The sequence below is a fragment of the Aphidius gifuensis genome, linkage group LG4 (genome assembly GCF_014905175.1).
Source record: "Aphidius gifuensis isolate YNYX2018 linkage group LG4, ASM1490517v1, whole genome shotgun sequence".
Classification (NCBI taxonomy): domain Eukaryota; kingdom Metazoa; phylum Arthropoda; class Insecta; order Hymenoptera; family Braconidae; genus Aphidius; species Aphidius gifuensis.
Window position 1 is genome coordinate 17,814,396 of NC_057791.1, and position 19,508 is coordinate 17,833,903.

The window sequence follows — 19,508 nt, forward strand, 5'->3', positions numbered from 1 at the left end:
AAAACAGATAATGACGTTAAAAAAAAATAACTAATGATTCAAGGAATACACAAACTAACAATAAAAAAATATACATAAATATATGAATCACTTCTTGAGTGTTGAAGTCTGATGATTAAAAATAAAAATAGTCAAATAACAGGAAAAAAAAAACAATAAACAACTACAAGTGTTTTACAATAGAAAAGTGTGAAAATATTTTTATTACTTAAAAAAAAATTTATTAACCATAGTTTATTTAAAATAATATTGTGAAATAAAAATATAAATATTGTTTGTTAAAATAAAAGTTTATTTATCAAATATAATTATAAATTAAATAAAAAATGGAAGTTGAAAGAATCATTAGTGAGAATCAAGGTCTCTCAATTGACAAAAATAATTTTGAGTATTCTCTTCAAACTGATAATGGAATACTTTTTATTTATTGTAAGTATTAAATGTTTATTTGTATTTATTTAATCAATAATAATCAAATTGTTTATTGTTTTTTTTATATTTTTTTGCTATTAGATAAACCGTCAAACGAACATTGCATTGCTGTTGTGCCAAAATTTACCCAAGCAGCACCACATTTTTTAGAGAGCATAACAAAAATAAAAACTCCAATGAGTGATAAAAAATTAATTGAACTATCAGAATCACAAAGAGTACGTCGTGTATTAACACTTGAAAAAAAAGATACAACTGTAACGTATTTTGGACCACTTGTTATTGATGATATTATTAACTGGACAATTCGACAAGTTGATCCAACAAATGAGCCACCATCACCACCACTAAAAACAATTGATTCACAAGAAATATCAATTGTTGATTTTTCAAATAATGTATTTTTTACAATACTCAGTACAAATTATCAACATAAAATACTCAAAATACCAGATCAAAATGAATTTTTTAATGATTATCAATTTGAAGATGAAACTCTGCTGTTATTTAAAAAATTTAATAAAAAACAATCAGTATTTGAGGGCCAAATGGACATAAATAAACTTGAAAATTTTATAAAAAAATATTCATTACCATTGATCATTGATTACAATAGAAAATATCATGATAATATATTTAAATGTGGTTTTAAAAATTATTTATACATAACATTAAATAGAAATGCAAAAGTTGATTTTAATAAACTTGTTGATGATATTAAAGAGTGTGCTAAATTTTTTAAAAATACAATTATGTTTGTTTTGTCAGATATTCATAATGACAATGATATGAAATTTTTAGCAAGTGTTCTTGGTATGAAAAAGGATGATCCACCAAATGAAATACAAACATTAAATAATACAATACAATCGAGTGAAATTTTAAATGATTATAATCATGATGTTGATGAAGATTATGATGATGCTGCTGATGTAAATTATAATTTTGATGATAAAGAAAATAGCTATATGATGCAGTGTTATCCAGATCAGTATTTGTCAAGACCAGATATTAAAAAGGTAACTTGGAAGCTCATTAAATATTTAAAAATTATTATTAACAAATTTTTTTGTCATTTTGTGTTTGGATATTTAGCTTGCTGAATACTTTGATGAGTCAAAAAATATTGGAACGATTAAATTGAATCCAAACTCATATTGTGGAGAGAATGGAATAGCAAATAATTCATCTCATGTTTTGTTGTACAACAAAGTTACTAACAAGGTAATTGAGATCATTTAATATTATATTTTTTAATTATTAATATGAAAAATTAACTCATACAGGTATTTGGATATATTGATGAAAATAAAATTAACTCACTTGTTAATTATGTCGATTCTAATAGACGTATTAGTATTAAAAAATTAAATTCAATTTGGCATAGTGTTGGTAACTGTCTTTGTCTAAATAATGATACTAAAAATTATTATAATCCAGAAGACGTATTGACTCAGTATGGAAGTCAATTATTAAATTTAAATTACGATGATTCATTAAAAATTTTATCTTTAATTGAAAAATACTGTTGTAATCTTAGAAAGTTAACAATTCAAATGGATATATTTCCAACAAATGATTTAATATCAGCATTATCAAGAATGGAAAAATTAGAAATAATTGAAATTTGTAAAATTTCACAGAATAAAAATCACATTTTTTTAAATTTTTTAAATCAACTTCCAGAAAATATTAAGAATATTCAAATTATCAGCAGTGTTTTTCCAAAAATTAAAAAGTTGAAGTTTAATAATAATTATGTGAGTTGTTATTTTTTACTTTTTTTAATTTAAAATAATTTATAAATTCAAAATTATTTTTTTCTTGCTAGGTGTTTAGGAGATTTAATCATCTGCAAATACTCAAAATGGAATTTTTCGAGTTCCATGAAAATGTAATGAAAGAAATTGGTAAATTAAAATCACTTGTTAATTTAAATTTAAATTATTGTGTTATAAAAAGTGGAATTTATTTTATTGATAATTTAGAAAATATAAAATATCTCAGTTTGATGCATGTTGATAAAGTTGATGATGATTTTTTACTCAGCATCGTTAATAATTGCAAAAATATAATAAAATTAAATTTATCATTTTGTAAATCAATTAGTCATTTTGGTTTTAATGAATTATTGAGATTAAATAATTTAAAATATTTAAAATTAATGGGTACATGTGTACGAGATATTGAAATTGGTAAATTTAAAAATTTACATAAATTATTTTGCCATGGTTGTTATAATATAAGTGACATTGGAATTTTAAAAATGGTACAAAATTCACCGTGCCTTGAACGTCTAGGTCTTCTTGAGACAAATGTTACATTTAATATTGTTGAATTTTTGGATAGCTATACATCCAATCGAACGAATAATATTATTTTACATATAAAAGTTGATGAAGTTGCTACGTATGGAATAATTGGCAATAAACCAATCGAAATAACTTCACCATTTTTAAAAATGTCTACAAGCTCAAGCAATATTTAATTATTTATTCATGTTAAAAACTTAATCTTAAAAAAATCTTTTAAAAAATGTTAAAATGATTAGTAAATAATACAAAAATTTATATAAAGTGTAAAGAAATTTTTTATCTACAAAAAATAAATAAAATTGATAAGAAAATGGTTATTTTTTTTTTCTTTTGTTGAATATTTTTGTTGACGAGTTTATTTGATATTTTTAAAACTATCCTTCATGTTGAGGTAAAATAAAAAATAAAAAAACACATGAGTAAGATAAATGAAAAAAAAAAAAGATAGAAAATCCTTATCAATTTTTTCTATTGATTATTATATTGGCTTTTTTTTTTTATTTTTACTCAATGCTCATATACTTTTCTATCCAAGTATTTTCACAAAAATATTTATCATTTAGTCTAACTCGTTTGTGTCCACGTCGACAAACAAGTTGTCCAGTTAAAAATTTTATAAATATTAAATTGATTTGTGATTAATAATTTATTGTTTTAAAAAAAAATAATGGAAACGTTTAAAATGAACCATTTTGAAAAGACTCTAAGTAAGTATATTATTATTATCAATAATTATTTTCAATTTATTTTTATATTTATTTATTTATCATAATAATGAAATATTTTTTTAACTGACTTTTTAATTTTATTTTCTAGAAATTTCATCATCACTTGAAAAATTTATGAAATCAAAATTAGATAATAAACTTGGTGAAATGAGTAGAAAAAGAATATTATCAAAGTGTTATAATGAAAGAAAAGAGTGTTTAAATAATTGTGGCTTAAAATGGATTAACAAGGAAAATAATGTAGACAAAAATATGATAAATGTTAGTGAGCTTTTTACATGGTTGCTGGAACAAGTAGATCATTGGAAAGTTATGGAGTCATTAAATGATATTCAGGCAAAAATTAAATCACATGATGTTACAATTATTGGTTTTTTTTATGATGAAAATTCAAGTGGTGCAAAGATCTTCAAAGAGGTAGCAAATAATTATAAAGAATATCTTTGTGGTTTGGTTAATAGCAAAAGAATTTTTGATGAATACAATGCAAAGGACGAAACAATAATATTGTTTAAAAAATTTGATGAGAGTCAAACAATATTTAATGGTAAATTAGTAGCTGATGAAATTGAAAGTTTTATTGATGTTAATTCATTGCCTTCAATTGTACACTATGACAGTAAATATCGTGAAAAAATATATTCAAGTGGCTATGAAAATCATTTGTATATTTGCAAGAGTAAAAATGATCATGATTTTGATGAATTTATTGATGGAATAAAAAATTCAGCTGAACAGTTTAGAGGCAAAATGATGTTTGTTATATTTGATGTTGATAATGATGATGAAATGAATTTTTTATCAAGCTCACTTGGCATAGAAAGAGACCAATTACCTTCAATTATATTTGATGGTATTTTTGGTGAGGAGAGACTATTGCACAAACCAGAAAATCCATTTGTTACTGTTGAAAATATTACGAAATTCATTGAACAGTTTTATGATGATGGAATAATAAAATTAATTTTAGAACAAGATTTGCCACAGGATTGGAATGAACAAATGGTTAAAATTGTTGCAGGTGATAATTTTTCTAAAGTTGTACTTGACACAAGTAAACATGTGCTTGTTTTATTTTATCAACCTGATAGACATCTTGAACTTGAAATGATTATGAATGAGGTATTTGTTTTTATTATATAAAATAAACTTTAAACAATATAGTTAAATTATAATAATAAATTTATTTATTTTAGCTTGCTGATGAGTTTAGAAATTATGATGATATTGGCTTTGCTAAATTAAATCTCCAGGCAAATAATCTTGAAGTTGCAACATCACCAACTGATGCTGATATTTCGTTGTACAAAAAAGAAACAAACGAGGTATTTTAATTTTCATTTTTATTATTAACAATATACTTTTTAAATTATATTTAATTTTGTTTTATTTATTTTTTTTAATTTCAGCACGTTGTGTATTATGGTGAACAAACTAAGGCTGAACTTAAAAAATTCATCAATTCTACTTTGGACAATTCAAATACAAATGTTTTTTATGCAAAAAAAATTACACTTAATTAAAAAAAAAAAAAAGACATTGATCTGACTAATTAATTGATAAATTTTTTTAACAAATTAATGAATAAAAAAAAAAATAATTTATACTACTAGGTTTATTATTTTCTCACAAGGAAGAAATTTTGTCACATTTTTATTTTATTTTTTTTTTAACAAAAAATATCACGAATATGTTTGTTTTAAAAATATATATTTATTTTTTTTTTTTTTTGAATTTTTTATTTATTGTTAATTGAGGAAGTATAATCCACATAAACGATCTAGCGTTTTTATAATTTTTTTCTTCCTTTTCATTTGTCATTTTATTATTTAAATTTATTGAGATTAAATTATTAATAAAATTAACTCGAGACAATAATTAACTGTGCAGTCATTAAATTGTTTAAAAAACATTTAAAATACATCGAAAACAATATTACAGTCAAAGTAAAAAAAAAAGAATTAAAAAAAAAAAATTGATTTCGATATATATATTAACGCAAGCTATTTATGATAATTTTGAGCGTTTGTGAATTTTAAATTCTCTATTACATTGTCTATTTTTATTCCTATGTCTATTTTAATTATGTAATTTGCTTTTTTATGTTTTTGTTTTGGTCCCATGAGATTCCACGATCTACAATACCTCGACTAATTGTGGGAGAGTTCAGTGCTTATTTCGCCACAATCATCGATGATGTGTTACAAAAAAATAAACAAAAAAAAGAACAACAATATTTTTTTTTTTAATTTCTCATCGTTGATTTAGGCGATCGAGGAATATCTGCAGGGAAAAACTAATGGAAATTTTGAAACGCTTGGCACAAATAGATTTTACTAATAAAAAAAAAAAAATAATAATTAATTTCAAACTTAAAAAATAACACGTATTTTACATTTTTTTTTTCTTTCTTTTGTAAATAATTGTTTTGCTATTTAACATTTTATCATACAACAATCAATTGTTGATATTTAAATTTATTTATTTATTTTTTTTTGTGTTTTTTTTTTTTCACTTTTCGGTAATGCACTTTTTAATTGTTCAAAAAATTCACATAGATATTAATAAAAAATTCTAATACAATTAAAATATGAAAAATATTAATTTTATCGAAAACAAATTATTATTTTTATTATTATTTACAGTGTTAAGATTGTTTTTATTTTTTTTAAGTTTTAGTTTTTTTTTTTTTTTGTCGTATAAAAAATAAACGAAAGCAAATAACGGAAGAACTTCGGCGTAAAAAGACGAACTAACATTATTTTTAATAATAATTTGTTTTATTTTTTAAATCCCTCATTCAGCACCCGAGATTTTGGGCATTTTATAAGGCCCCATTTTCGATAAATTTTAATTATCTTTTAAGATTTTAATTTTTCACTATTTAATTTACGTTTTTTAAATGTTCTTTCATATTTTTTTTTCTATATTTTTTATCGAAGTTTTATTTGGCTATATAATATTATAATTGTAAATATAAATTATATACATATCGTGAAAATTTGATTTTCATTTTATAGTTGAAATGTATACTAACTGTCACGATTTGGATGCTTGGCAAGAAATTTTCGAGGCCAGGGTAAAGGCCATTCATACTGTCGTGGCACAACTCCACCAACATTTTTTTCAAAATATTTAAATAGTGGAAACCACCAAAGTCGTGCCAAAAAATTGTTTGGTCCATGCAACTAGAAATAATAATTAAATTATATTATCATATACATATTTATCATTATGTCAATTAATATATTAAAAAAAGAAAATAAAAAATAATACCTTTAAAATAGGATTATTAGCCATTGTATGATAAATAAACCAAAGTCTTGTTGTTACCCAATAAGCAATGATAACATCAATCGTATAATGACCATGTGAAATAAGAACCATAACAACACCGACAAATGCTGTAATACCTGCCAGCCAATGTATCGGTTTACATCTTTTCGGTGAATCTAAATGAAGATAAAATATTTATAAAATATAATTATTAAATACTATTTATAATGTAACATAATATTAAGCTTACATTCTTTGATGATAAGATAACATAAAACAAGTATTGTCGTGTGTCCACTGAATATAAAATCACCACAATATGTATGTTTACCATTAATTGCAAGACCAAAACCAGATATTAATTGTATCACTCTTTTAGCAATAATAAGTGGAGTTGTATGATTTAATTTTGGACTACAAAAATATGTTTTACTTGACATTGGCATAACAGTAACATAAAATGTTATACTTCTCATCATATAAAGTAATCCCATGAGTATAAATATTCTTCTCATTATAATAAATCTATATAACAAAAAACAAAACAATTTTATTAATACGTTAATGAAATTGGTTGAAGTAACATTTTAATACTGACCTATGCTTGTGAAATATAATAAATATCATTGCTGCATTTGATGATACAACAATTAAAACTTCAGACACACTCAGTGCCCAATCTTGTGCCTCAACATTGTCAAGAACAATATCTGGCAATGGACCATAAACTGCACGATCCGGTACTCTTTCGTGTAACATTGCTAATGATGTTGTTGTTAAAATAAAATTAAATGCCATAAACAAACATGCTGAAATATAAAATAAAAACAATCATTATAGTTGATTAGACTTTTGTTTTTTTACATGAATAATAATATTGTCATGATTAAATGAAATTTAAACACATCACAAAGTTTATAATTATCACAAGATAAGATAAAAAATAAAAATCATCGTTAATAAAATTATGTGAAAGCGAAAAAAACATAATTACAAAAAAAAAAATATAAATATAAACATCAAGTATATTTACCAAGAAATGTTTTCCATTTTTCTTTTGGAAATCTTGGCTCTTCTCTGAGTGGTACTGGTATATCAATTTTAACAATTCCACTACCATTTTGTATACATTGACGTGAATGATTATCATTATCCATTTTATTATTATCATTATTATTATCATCATCATCATCATAATAATCACTGCTTGTGCCAACACCACCTCCACCACTACCAACTCCACTACCCCATCTTTCTTTTGTTTTATTAATAGGTGCACCAGGTAATAATGGTTGTCTTTGATATATATCACTTGTTTGTGCCATACCACTTGTACTTCCATCAACTGCTGCCTCAATATCTCTATCGTTACCCTCTCTGTTGTGTGGCAATGCACGATCGAAACTCCCGTAATCACTGTGAAGATTCGTAGGCTTGTGATCCAATACCATCCTGCAAAACAAATAAATAATAATCAATATCACGATATTTGTTTTTTTTTTTTTTCATATATTTTTTTTTATCATGTTAAATAATGATGCTAGTGCAAAAGAGCAACATTAATTTTTATATTATTTTTTTTTTCTCTTCCTTTTTTTAGCAGAGAAAAAAAATCTAAATTATTATTATTATATGAAATTTCTTTAACTCCAGACCTTGATGATTTTCTAATTTTTTTTTTCTTTTTATATGGCTTTTATTAACGAGTTTAGTTGTATTAATAAATGCCCCCATATGTCCCAGTTCTTTAACTTCTTTAATAGATAAATTTCACGTTGTTATGTTGAGACGTCAAAAGCTCATGACAACTCATTTTATTTCATTATATATTGTTTAAATAATTGAATTATTATATTTTATTTTCATTACAAATCTATTCAATTTCCGGTTTATTTAAATCAATATAACTAGCTGACTTTAGTCACGTTTTTTTATTCTATTTTTAAATCTTTTTGATAATAGAAAAAAATATTTTAACACAAAAATATGTGACACACAATATAGACTTTATAATGTCAAGAAGATTTCATTTTTTAAAATGTTGAAACATACCTATGTGTACTTTTTTTTGTGTCAATCAATTTTTAAATAGTATTTATATTTTTTTCTTGACAAAATTTAACTACAAATAATAAAAAGTAATATTACTTTGCCATCATCACATACAAGGTATTTATCAAGGTTTTTTGTTATCATCATGCCTCGCCTACTACATATTTAAAAAACTTAACAACCGATAGAATACAAATAAAAACAAGGTCTCTTCACACACATATAAACTCGATAAATCAAATATAATTTAATGACAATATTAAAAAATACTATTGATATATTTCATCATTTAAAAATATTTATTTTTACAATTTATTTTAATTTTTTTTTTCCTTCAAATATTAATACTATTTTTATTATTATTCAAATATTAATTAGTTTTTTTTTTTTTCAATTAATAATTTTTAATTTAATTTTACTTTAATAATCAATTGCTTACATGTTCAGCACCTGCAAGGGCAGCTGAATTTTCAAGGTCAAATTGACTATTATATACGTCTTTGATGAGAAGTTAAAAAAATATTCCATGACTCACAATTTATTTTTATGTTGGCTAGACTCGAGTTGAGGGATATTATCTTTTTTTTTTTTCATTAATATTTTTATATATATAAAAAAAAAAAAAACTTAGATATTATCATTAAACAAATTAAATTCTTCATCATTAAACTGACGATTCAAATAAAGAAATAATAATTAAAAACTATAATTAATTTTTATTATTTAACAAAGAAAAAATCTCAAGTTTACCACGTGGTATGTAAAATGATATTCCAAAGGTTGTTTGTTAAGGTGCAACTTGAAGACACGTTTTATTATTTAAGTAATTTACAAGATATTATTTAATAAATAAATAAAAACAAGTAGTATAGTTTGTAACTGAGCCTGTTTGTTTGTTATTCTCTTGATATTTAAATTATGATTTTTTTATTCACTTAATATTTATTTATCGTCCTGAATAATATTATAATGATTAACACTGACGTATGAGGATCAAAAGTCGTTGACTATTATCATAATTTTAATAGTAATTATCAAATTCAAAAAGATTTACTCATTTTGTATTCATAAATTAAAATTTATCAATATTTTATCGTCTCTTTTTTTTTTTTTGTATTTGAACTCTTGTATATTTGAATTGACAAAATGATAATAATTCTTTTATTTTTTTCATTGAAAAATATTGCAAGTATTTTGACCCTTTTGGCTTGATATTGTATATAATTTACTGCCAAACATACGAATTGTAATTCTATAAATAAATATCATATTTGACGGTGGAAGTAACAGTTAACAACCGGATGCATACACCTGCTCATTTTTATACATTTTTTTTTTTTCACAAAGAATAGAAAAAAATAAAAAAAAAATTTCATACTTTTTTATTATTATATGACACAACAACGTGAGTCAATTTTTATTTATCAAAATTATATACACGTTAATGTGCATTGTAGAAAATAAATATACCACTAAACAAAATAGAAAAAAAATCATTCAAAATAACACTTGAATGTTAAAAAATACAGACCGGAAATTGAACTGTAACTAAACCCAATTAACACGTTATAATTAATAGTTAACTTTCTCGAGTCGATGACCATGAGAAAATAAATAATATTTATAATAAATTTAATACATTATCAAGATTTTATTTTTCACTTAAATTACTTGATTTTTTTTTTTTTCGTTTGCCTCAAGAAAAATAAGACCTCAGTTATTATTATTATTTTTTTTTTCTCATGATTACATGCGTATTGAGTCAATCAAATACACTCATGTCTAAAAAATTTATTTCAATTTTATTCTATTGTCTAGAATTATTCACAAAACAATCGAAATTTTTTTTTCTTTTCAGAGAAAAACTTGATAAATAAATTTGATAAAATATTTCTATTTGAGTCATCAATTTTTCTACACAATAAATGGATCATCATAGATAAAAAAAATATATATGATTTCCGTTTAATAATTTTTATCTACACTAGCACAAATTTTTAAAAATAACTATGATTTAACTGCACTCGTATATACAACTTCAATCTATCCACAATACCAGTAATAATAACTAAAATAAATGATCAAAATATTATTTGAAAAATAGTAATGAATAAGCTGTTTTTTTTTTTGTTAAACAATAAATTTCATCACAATATTTATAAACTTACGGATCACCACCAAATATAGTTGGTATTCGTTCCATATTTTTATTTGATGAATCACAAATTTATTTTATATTTATAAACTACCGAATAACAACTCTATAGAATTTTTTTCTATAGTATTATCAACGTCTCAGTGTCGAGTGAGGTATAAAAAAAAATAAAAATAATAATGATGAGTATATATTTAAATAAAAAAAACATCTGTTATGACGTTTAACTTGAATATTGTAGACTGGTCGCACGCAACGACCAGACTGCAATGAATTGCCATTTGCTCAGGATCAAGTGAAAGGCCGTACAAATCTACAACAAGGCCTATAACAATTATTATTTCATTCAAAAATTATTAATTCCATAAAATATTATAATTTAAAAATATTTAAAATAGTGAAGAAATAATAATCATTTTGTAATATTTATTTTTCCTATTTTTGTTTCAGCTCAAACACGCGTTTTTCATTTTATTTTTTGTACTTTTTATTGCTAATAATATTGGTTTTATTTATTTGTCGATGACATTTATATGATGACTGTCAAAATAGCATGACTTTTAGCACAACATCAGAGGATTACTGACGTTTTCTCGGTCAGCTATAGACACTTGAGCCACTTCTTCTTGAGTCTTATCTTTTTATTTATTTATTTTATTTATTGCTTATGCTGTGATCTCAATTTAGTACACATGATTTTTAAATAAACTAACAACTTGTTAAACAAGTACGTATCAATAATAAAAATAAATCAATAGTAATAATAATTATACAATTTTTAATTCATCACTATTTTAAAAAGAAAATTATTTTAAAATTTAATTTTTTTTATTTTTGTATAGATGAGTCATTTAAAATTTTAATATTTTTCATTAAACATTTTAGCTGATATTTTCTCTGAGTATTTAATTATTAAATATTTTCTTTTTTTTTTTTAATGACACGTTGAAAAATTTAGCATGTATTAAATACGTACTGATATTCAAAGATATTAAAATATGAGTAAACAAAAAAGTCTGATAATAATGTGATAAAATTGAACAAAGTGTTGCTTAAAAATTTTTAGATAATAAAAAATATAAAAAAATATTTACCAACAAATTAATAAAGCTAAAAATATTTATGATCTTAGGGATTTTATTTTCTTTTTTTTTCTTTATTAATAGAAATTAGTTCATAGCATTTTTTTTTTTTCTTTTCTCTTCAACGTGCTTCACTAGTTTAATTAATATTTAACCAATAATCAATTTTTTATATGTAAATTAATTTTTCAAGTATGTTAAACAGATAATTATAGAAAAAAGAATAAAACATTATTTTTATTTTTTTATATTGTGTATTAATATAATTTTTATAAATAACGTTTAAAATATTTTCATTATATTTTCTTATTGTATTTTTTTTTATCCTTTCTTTTCATTTTCATTGGTGTTAAAATTATGGCACAATTTAGTCATAAAAAATATATGCTTTCAGCCAATTGGATTCTACAATCTAGCCTTGAAGTAAAATATGTTACATAATAATGTTAATAACACTACTGTTTTCAATTTTCAAAATAGTTTTATAAATTTTTATCGAAAAAAAAGGAGAGTTTTTTGATAAGAAACAAAACAAAAAAAAACTAAGCAAGTAAGGAGTGTATATGTAAATACCAAAATTTTTTTAGATCAATAAAATAAATAATTTAGCTATTTTGGGTGTGAAAAATATATGGTCACGCAATTGACCATTTCAAGTTAATCATACAAAAAGAAAAAAAGAAAAAAAAAATTAAACACGACCAAGCCTTTGAGCTTTATCGTGATCCACATTTTACAAAGTTGTTATTATTAAAACTAATCAAATTATTTTTCCAATATTCAAGTAAATAATTATTTGCCAAGTAATTTGTTTGCTAAATTTCAAATACAACTCATAAATCATTGCTATTTCTTGGAAACTATCCAAAGTAATGTTTTTATTTTTTTTTTTAATTTACATTTAACACAAAGAATCACGTATATTTAGAAGAAATAAAAAGCCCCCAAAACTACGTCAGTAATAACAATAAAATAAAATCTGTTTTTTAAGCATCTCCATACCTTGTTAATGCAGTAGGTAATTCGACTTTGGTATGTAGCCTTAATAACTTATACATTTTAACCTTTTTTTTTTGTTTTTATAATCCCCACAACAGAAAATATAGATAAATGATGACAGAAAATTAATCAGAGTATTTTAAAATACACATCAATCACTTTTCATTACTCAATCACTTTTTGTCATGCTTTTTTTTTATGTAGTTAATTCTTTCTTTTTTTTCCTGGTTTTTAATTAGATGATAAAAAACAACACATCTGTTTATTATTATATTTTTTTTAGTCTTGTTAATTTATATATATTTTTTTAAACCTTGTAAATTTAATAGGACAAAATACACTTGATACACGTGTGTATTTTTAATATAATATACTTGTCTATAAAAATTCCACACACAAAAGTCAAATCTTCATTCTAGATGACAGATGAAGAAAAAAATAAATAAAAAATATGTATAAAATGTAAAGCTAAAAAACTGATAATAAAATTTTAATAAATTATAATAAGTATAATTTTATATAAAAAAAAATGTATAATTATAATTTACACTATTTTCTTTCAATCAAAAAATTTAGATCTACGACGCAAACTCATTTTGCCAACTGCGAAAAACAGAGAAAAATTCGGAGTAAAAAGAAAAATATAAATAAAAATAAAAAAAAATCAAACACTCTTTTCTAGTCAGTGACTCATAAATTAAATAAAATAATAAAAAAAATATATAAACACAAAACACAAATAATATAAAATAATTAAAAACGCACCTTTTTGTTTTCTCCAAAATAATTAATTTATAATTAATTTATAATAGTTTTATTTTTAAATAAAAAAAAACACACTTAAACTTTGATGGCAAGATGCATAAAATTGTGTATAAAAATTGACTGAGTATAATTTAACCGATTGTGTATGCTTGCATAGATTTGATGTATGTACATACATTGTACATATCTGCATGGATAAAAATAAAATTAAAAAAAAAAATAAATAATACATACAAAGCGTGAGGGAAACGACCCGAATGAACACCGAGAAGATTAAAGAATGGCTACTCGTGGATGTATATTTTTTAACCGCTTGTATGAGAATCATCCTCGAAAGCGTGGAAAATTTTCTTATTTACAATAATAATAATAGTAATAATATTACAACAATTTTACCAACATGACAGTTATGAAATTTCTAGATATTTTTTAATTTTTAATAAAAAAAAAACCCTAGAACTCGCGGGAAAATTTGAATTTTAATTAATTTATTTTGCAATAAGAATAATAAGATATTTTTTATAATTTTTTTTTTAAAAATCTTACCTCAAGAGTGCTTTTCTCCAGCAATATTCTGTTTCAATTACAAGTAATTGTAATTTCATCATGTAGCCGGATGTTGCTGTAGTCATTAAAATAAACCAACTTTTTAAATAATAAAAAAAAAAAAATTGATTAGTTGAAAGTTTTTTTTTTATGTAAAAATTAGTTCACTATATTATTTGTTTAAATATTAATAAGTAATGATTTTTTTTAGCAACAATGAAATGTTAATAATTTTGCCTGTTGGTTTTTATACGTGACCCAGTTCTCCATTTAGATTATCGATTTTTAAAACTACTTTATTAATTTTTTACACAGTTATCAATTATCATAATTATAATTAATCACATTTATTTAAAAAAATTAATTTCATTTAAATTGAAAAACAAAAAACATTATATTTTTATTAGTTAATTATTTGTTTTTTTTTTTTATATATATTTAATTTGTTGTTGTTTTATTGATAAATAATTTGTTGCACTATTTTTGATTATAATAATTTGTAAATATTAATTAAGATCAAGTCTAAACTAGTCCACTACTCTAAACGTATGGTAAAAAAAGTTAAACGTCAATTTTTTTTTAATCTCTTTAATTTGTCTTTCTGCCGGAGAGTAAATCCGGAAGAGAAATATTCACTGGGTAGTGGAGGATTTACTACTGAATCAGATGGAAAATAAATGAAGTAGGAACAGGAGGTAGGGTAGGTAAGGGAAATAATAAAAAAGGGTGGATTCGATTCACGCAAGCGCACCTTCATGGATTTATCGTAGTATCGTTTTTTTTTTATATCTCATTCAAGAAATACTGACTGCAACAGACAAAAAAGGATGATAATAATAATAATCAATATCTAAATGTGAAATATAATAAAAACAAATTTATTCTTAAAAATAAAGCAACAAAGTTGTCGAATGTCAATCAATATTTTATTGTTCGAGCAAATTAATTTATACAGAAATTAAAAATATTATATTAACGTAATATTTTGTTCTTGTTGATAGAAATTTTTTCTGTACTCTGGACTGATATTTTTAATATAATTAAAATTTTTACAAATTAAAAATATCAAAAATATCAGTCCTTGATGACTACAATTAATTTTAAATTTGATATCCGGAATCCAATAAACTCGGCTTGGTAATTTGATATTGGGTGTGTAGAGATAAATATTATTAATTTGACAACCAGCATACAAGTATTTTGTTATCAAATAGAAGAGCATCTTTCCTAGCTTTAGCATGAAAAAATGATCCTGAAAAAATATATGGAAAAGAAATATAAATAACAAAATTAATTAATTAATTAATTATAAAAATATATTGTGTTAAGAAATAACAATAAATTACCATTAGTATGTAGAATTAATATTGATTTATTTATCATCGATAACGAATGTCTCCTCCTTGACGAAAAATTCAACTACTTCTTCCTCAACATTTTTCGTGTCTGATTCAAGTGTATCAGTATCAATATAAGAACGTAAATCAAGTCGTCTTTTTTTCTGTGCATTCCATTCTTCAATACGTTTTTCACGATATTCCATAAATGTTTTCATTAATTGACAACGTTTTTCAATAAGTTCCTTTGATGCTCTCATTAATCTCATGCGATCTTTACTTTCAAATTGTGCTGAATATTTTTTTAAATTTTTCTTAATTTTTTTAACTTGTTCAGCACTCAATAATGATGCTGGTCTTGGACGCCATAAAAGTTGATTAAATGCATTTAAATTAACACGTTTTAATATTCTTCCTTGGAATGTCCACATCCAATATCCATTATCAACACTTGTTTTCCAGCTTGATACTCCTGTTACAACATAACGTCCAGTTGGATCCCATTCAACATCAGACATTTGATAATGATCAGTTGAATTCATTATTGTAAAATCATTTGTATCAATAAATTCTAATGCACCAGCCATTGTTGTTAAACCAGCAAGTACAACAAATTGTCCAGCTGGTGACCAGAATAAATGATTACATGCTTTTTTTTCCAATTTTTTTAATAATGCTGGTTGATGACCAAATCTAACTTCATAAAAACTTACATTAACACTTGGTATTTCACCATGTATTATTGCAAATTTATTACCAATTGGTTCCCATGCAAATGCATGAATTGGTTCTTTCATTTCAACTGAATCAACTGGAATTTGTTTTTCTCTCATGTGAAATATTTCAAAATTATATGACATACCTTGAAATTTATGTTCTGTTTTTTCTTTTTTTTTAGCAAAACGATCAACTTTAACACAGAGATAATCACCAGATTTTTGCCAAAAAATTTTACAATCAGCAACATTAAAAAGATTTTTAGTACGTATTTCATTACGTGATGGTATTTCAAGTAATGTTACACGTGCTGGTACATCTTTGTCTTCTGGTACCCAATATGCAAGTACATTATCAGTTGGTGACCAACTAAAATCTTGTATACCAGGTGTTTTTATACTTTTTTTATCAAGTAAACCAAATGATGGTGTTTCATAAACACTCAATAAATCTTCACCCATACAAGCAAGATATTTATCATCATGTGACCAACGGAATATTGGCCAAACAAGTGAACCATCTGGATAAAATGAACGTTTTTCATTACCAGTTAAAATATCCCAAATAACAAGACGACGTTGATCAGCAGAACCATCCATTCTTGGTGAATAAGTTACAATATATTTTTCACATGGTGAAAAATCAATACATTCAACACCACGTTGCATAAAACGAGCTTGTTTTTCCCATTGTGGACCACCCCAAAGTGCAACACCAAGATCATGGAATGTTGCTAAATATGTACCCAAAGGAGACCATTTAACGTATGTCTGTGTCCAACGTTGACGTTCCTCAATAAGTGTTGGTTCAGGTGCTGTATTAAGCCAAACTTGAACACTTGATCCATTACCAGACAATACACAAAATTGATCATATGCATCAGGCTCCAATAAATGATAATGTAAATCACCAGTAGCTTTGAATGGTTCTGGTGTTGGTGGTGCCCAATCTTTTGGAATTTCATTATATTTCATCATGTCAGTAAATAAATTTACTTTGAATGTATGCTGTTTGTCAATCTTATAATTATTGGTTGATTTGACAGCATTTATTGCATTCAATGCATTGTCAAATTCCAAAAAGAAATAACTAAACGTAACAATAATATAAAAATAAAAAAATTGTGTTGTTATTTTAAAAAATGATGATAATTATAAATAAAATAAAATGATTAATTACCCTAAAGTTATGCCCTCTTCATTTCTTGGATATTTTATATTAACAACATTGCCAAATTTACCAAAAACTTTGTTGATAACAGTATTCAATTTTTCAAGACGTTGAGGTTCAACTTTTGGTGCACCATCAACAATAATTACGGCTTCAACACCATCAGTTTCAGATGGTTTTTGTGCCAATATATCACCAAGCATCACTGTATAAATTAATCATAATGTTAGGTTAGGCTATCACATTTGTCATTAAAATGTTTATTACATACCCTCATCAGATATTTCTTCATCAGAATCATCATTGCCACTAAGATTTTGTTCTTCATCTTCATTCATATTGTCCTCGTTATTTTTACCAGTATTTTCGTTTTGATTAGCTTTATCTAATACAGTTTTTTTTGCCATTATGTCCACGTGCAAGAATATGAATATCTTGCAGAGAGAAAATGGTGATGCCGATACAACATTTACTCACTCTCTCAACTCCAAAAAAAGAGAGCAACGAGAGAGTCCAAAGCGGACGCCAAATAAAATACTATTAAGGTGCATTTCCATTTGAAGCTACGCCATTATCTTTCTTTATTAGCGGGAAATATACGGTATTTTTTTCTTTGAAAATAAAAATAATTACTATATTTATTGTGATTTATTGTTAACTTTATATTTATTTGTTTGAAACAAAATATTCATACGGATTAAATTTTACGGATGTAGTAATAATCCATAAATATTAGATAAATGGGTTGTTAATTTACCGGTTTTTTATATTTTTCTTTAAATATAATTCTCTAATAACTTTAAAGTTTAAGATTTAACAATATTTTATTAGTCAATTATAAGATGATCATAATCATAACTTATTTAAAGCTTAAACAACAAATGGATGAAAAAATGAATTGTTCAAGTAAACACATTGAAATTGAAATAATAAAGGAAATAATATATAGTAATAAAATTTTAATATATATTAAATGTTATGTCATTTAATATTAAATGAATTTATTTATTTATTTATTTCGAAGTTAATGATTATTTCAATATAAATAATTTTCGCGTTTGTATTGTTCTTGCGTATTTTTATTGTCACCATTTTATTCATCATAATTAAAAATTTTAACAATCACTTTTTTTATTTTTCATAACTCGTTAAATACCTCTTGCTCATTCTATTATCCTGATACAAAACATCAATTTTTTCAATATATTTTAGAGATTTTTTCGAAATAGTTCCGGGAAAAACAAATGAGATGTAGAGCTTTTGTTCTCATTTTTGAAATACCTCTTTGCTCATTCTATATCCCTGATACGAATAAATTTTTTTTTTTTCAAGTATCAGGCGAATATAAAATATTGAGGAGGTAAATTTTCAAAAACATCGAATACCTCTTTAGTCATTCTATGTTCCTAATACAAACAAAATTTTTTTTTTCAAAGTATCAGGCAAATATAAAATCGAGAAGGTAAATTTCAAAAAACATCCGATACCTCTTCGGTCATTCTATGTTCCTAATACAAATTGAATTTTTTTTTTTTTCAAAAAGTATCAAGTAATTATAAAATCGAGGAGGTGTTTTCTCAAAAATATCGAATACCTCTTTGCTCGTTCTATATTCCTGATACGAATAGAAATTTTTTTTTTTCAAGTATCAGGCAAATATGAAATTGAGGAGGTAAATTTTTGGAAACATCGAATACCTCTTCGGTCATTCTATGTTCCTGGTACAAATCAACATTATTATTTTCAAAATATCAGGCAGATATAAAATCGAGAAGGTACATCCCAAAAAAAATACGGAATACCTCTTTGCCCATTCTATAATCCTGATACAAAGTTTCTCTCTATCTATCAATTTTTAATGTGTTTACCCTATAGTTCCACAAAAAAAATAATAGATGGCGCTTCGTAGTGTGACTCAAAAAATACCTCTTGAC

The 19,508-nt window shown here is 23.8% G+C and overlaps 5 protein-coding genes across 8 annotated transcripts; 3 read left to right on the top strand and 2 right to left on the bottom strand.

Annotated features, from left to right (window-relative positions):
- Positions 1-323: 323 nt before the first annotated feature.
- On the top strand, positions 324-1,251 carry LOC122854002 (protein disulfide-isomerase-like). Its single transcript, XM_044154414.1, has 3 exons — positions 324-429; positions 514-1,121; positions 1,234-1,251. Exons 1-3 carry the CDS (start codon positions 327-329, stop codon positions 1,249-1,251), a joined length of 729 nt encoding a protein of 242 aa, XP_044010349.1. The 5' UTR covers positions 324-326.
- Positions 1,252-1,351: 100 nt separating this feature from the next.
- LOC122854003 lies at positions 1,352-2,011 on the top strand. The gene is made up of 4 exons (XM_044154416.1): positions 1,352-1,451; positions 1,528-1,656; positions 1,719-1,877; positions 1,973-2,011. Exons 1-4 carry the CDS (start codon positions 1,401-1,403, stop codon positions 2,009-2,011), a joined length of 378 nt encoding a protein of 125 aa, XP_044010351.1. The 5' UTR covers positions 1,352-1,400.
- A 1,578-nt stretch (positions 2,012-3,589) lies between these two features.
- Positions 3,590-5,815, top strand: LOC122854004 (protein disulfide-isomerase-like). The gene is made up of 4 exons (XM_044154417.1): positions 3,590-3,928; positions 4,154-4,597; positions 4,672-4,800; positions 5,744-5,815. The coding sequence occupies exons 1-4, from the start codon at positions 3,590-3,592 to the stop codon at positions 5,813-5,815; spliced, it is 984 nt and encodes a 327-aa protein (XP_044010352.1).
- LOC122855376 (phosphatidylcholine:ceramide cholinephosphotransferase 2-like) lies at positions 5,528-15,006 on the bottom strand. Of its 4 annotated transcripts, none has more exons than XM_044156678.1 (7): positions 13,805-14,130; positions 13,043-13,454; positions 7,785-8,203; positions 7,350-7,560; positions 7,002-7,276; positions 6,752-6,927; positions 5,528-6,663 (listed from the first exon to the last, which is right to left on the bottom strand). In XM_044156678.1, the coding sequence occupies exons 2-7, from the start codon at positions 13,096-13,098 to the stop codon at positions 6,508-6,510; spliced, it is 1,293 nt and encodes a 430-aa protein (XP_044012613.1). In that variant the 5' UTR covers positions 13,099-13,454; positions 13,805-14,130; the 3' UTR covers positions 5,528-6,507. The 4 variants fall into 4 exon arrangements, with proteins under 4 accessions (XP_044012613.1, XP_044012615.1, XP_044012612.1 ...); XM_044156680.1 differs by having other exon boundaries at positions 13,020-13,454; positions 13,805-14,129; XM_044156677.1 differs by lacking the exons at positions 13,043-13,454; positions 13,805-14,130 and adding an exon at positions 14,351-15,006.
- Positions 15,007-15,201: 195 nt separating this feature from the next.
- LOC122855377 (eukaryotic translation initiation factor 3 subunit B) lies at positions 15,202-18,084 on the bottom strand. Its single transcript, XM_044156682.1, has 4 exons — positions 17,846-18,084; positions 17,584-17,779; positions 15,697-17,493; positions 15,202-15,602 (listed from the first exon to the last, which is right to left on the bottom strand). The coding sequence occupies exons 1-3, from the start codon at positions 17,979-17,981 to the stop codon at positions 15,723-15,725; spliced, it is 2,103 nt and encodes a 700-aa protein (XP_044012617.1). The 5' UTR covers positions 17,982-18,084; the 3' UTR covers positions 15,202-15,602; positions 15,697-15,722.
- Positions 18,085-19,508: the final 1,424 nt, after the last annotated feature.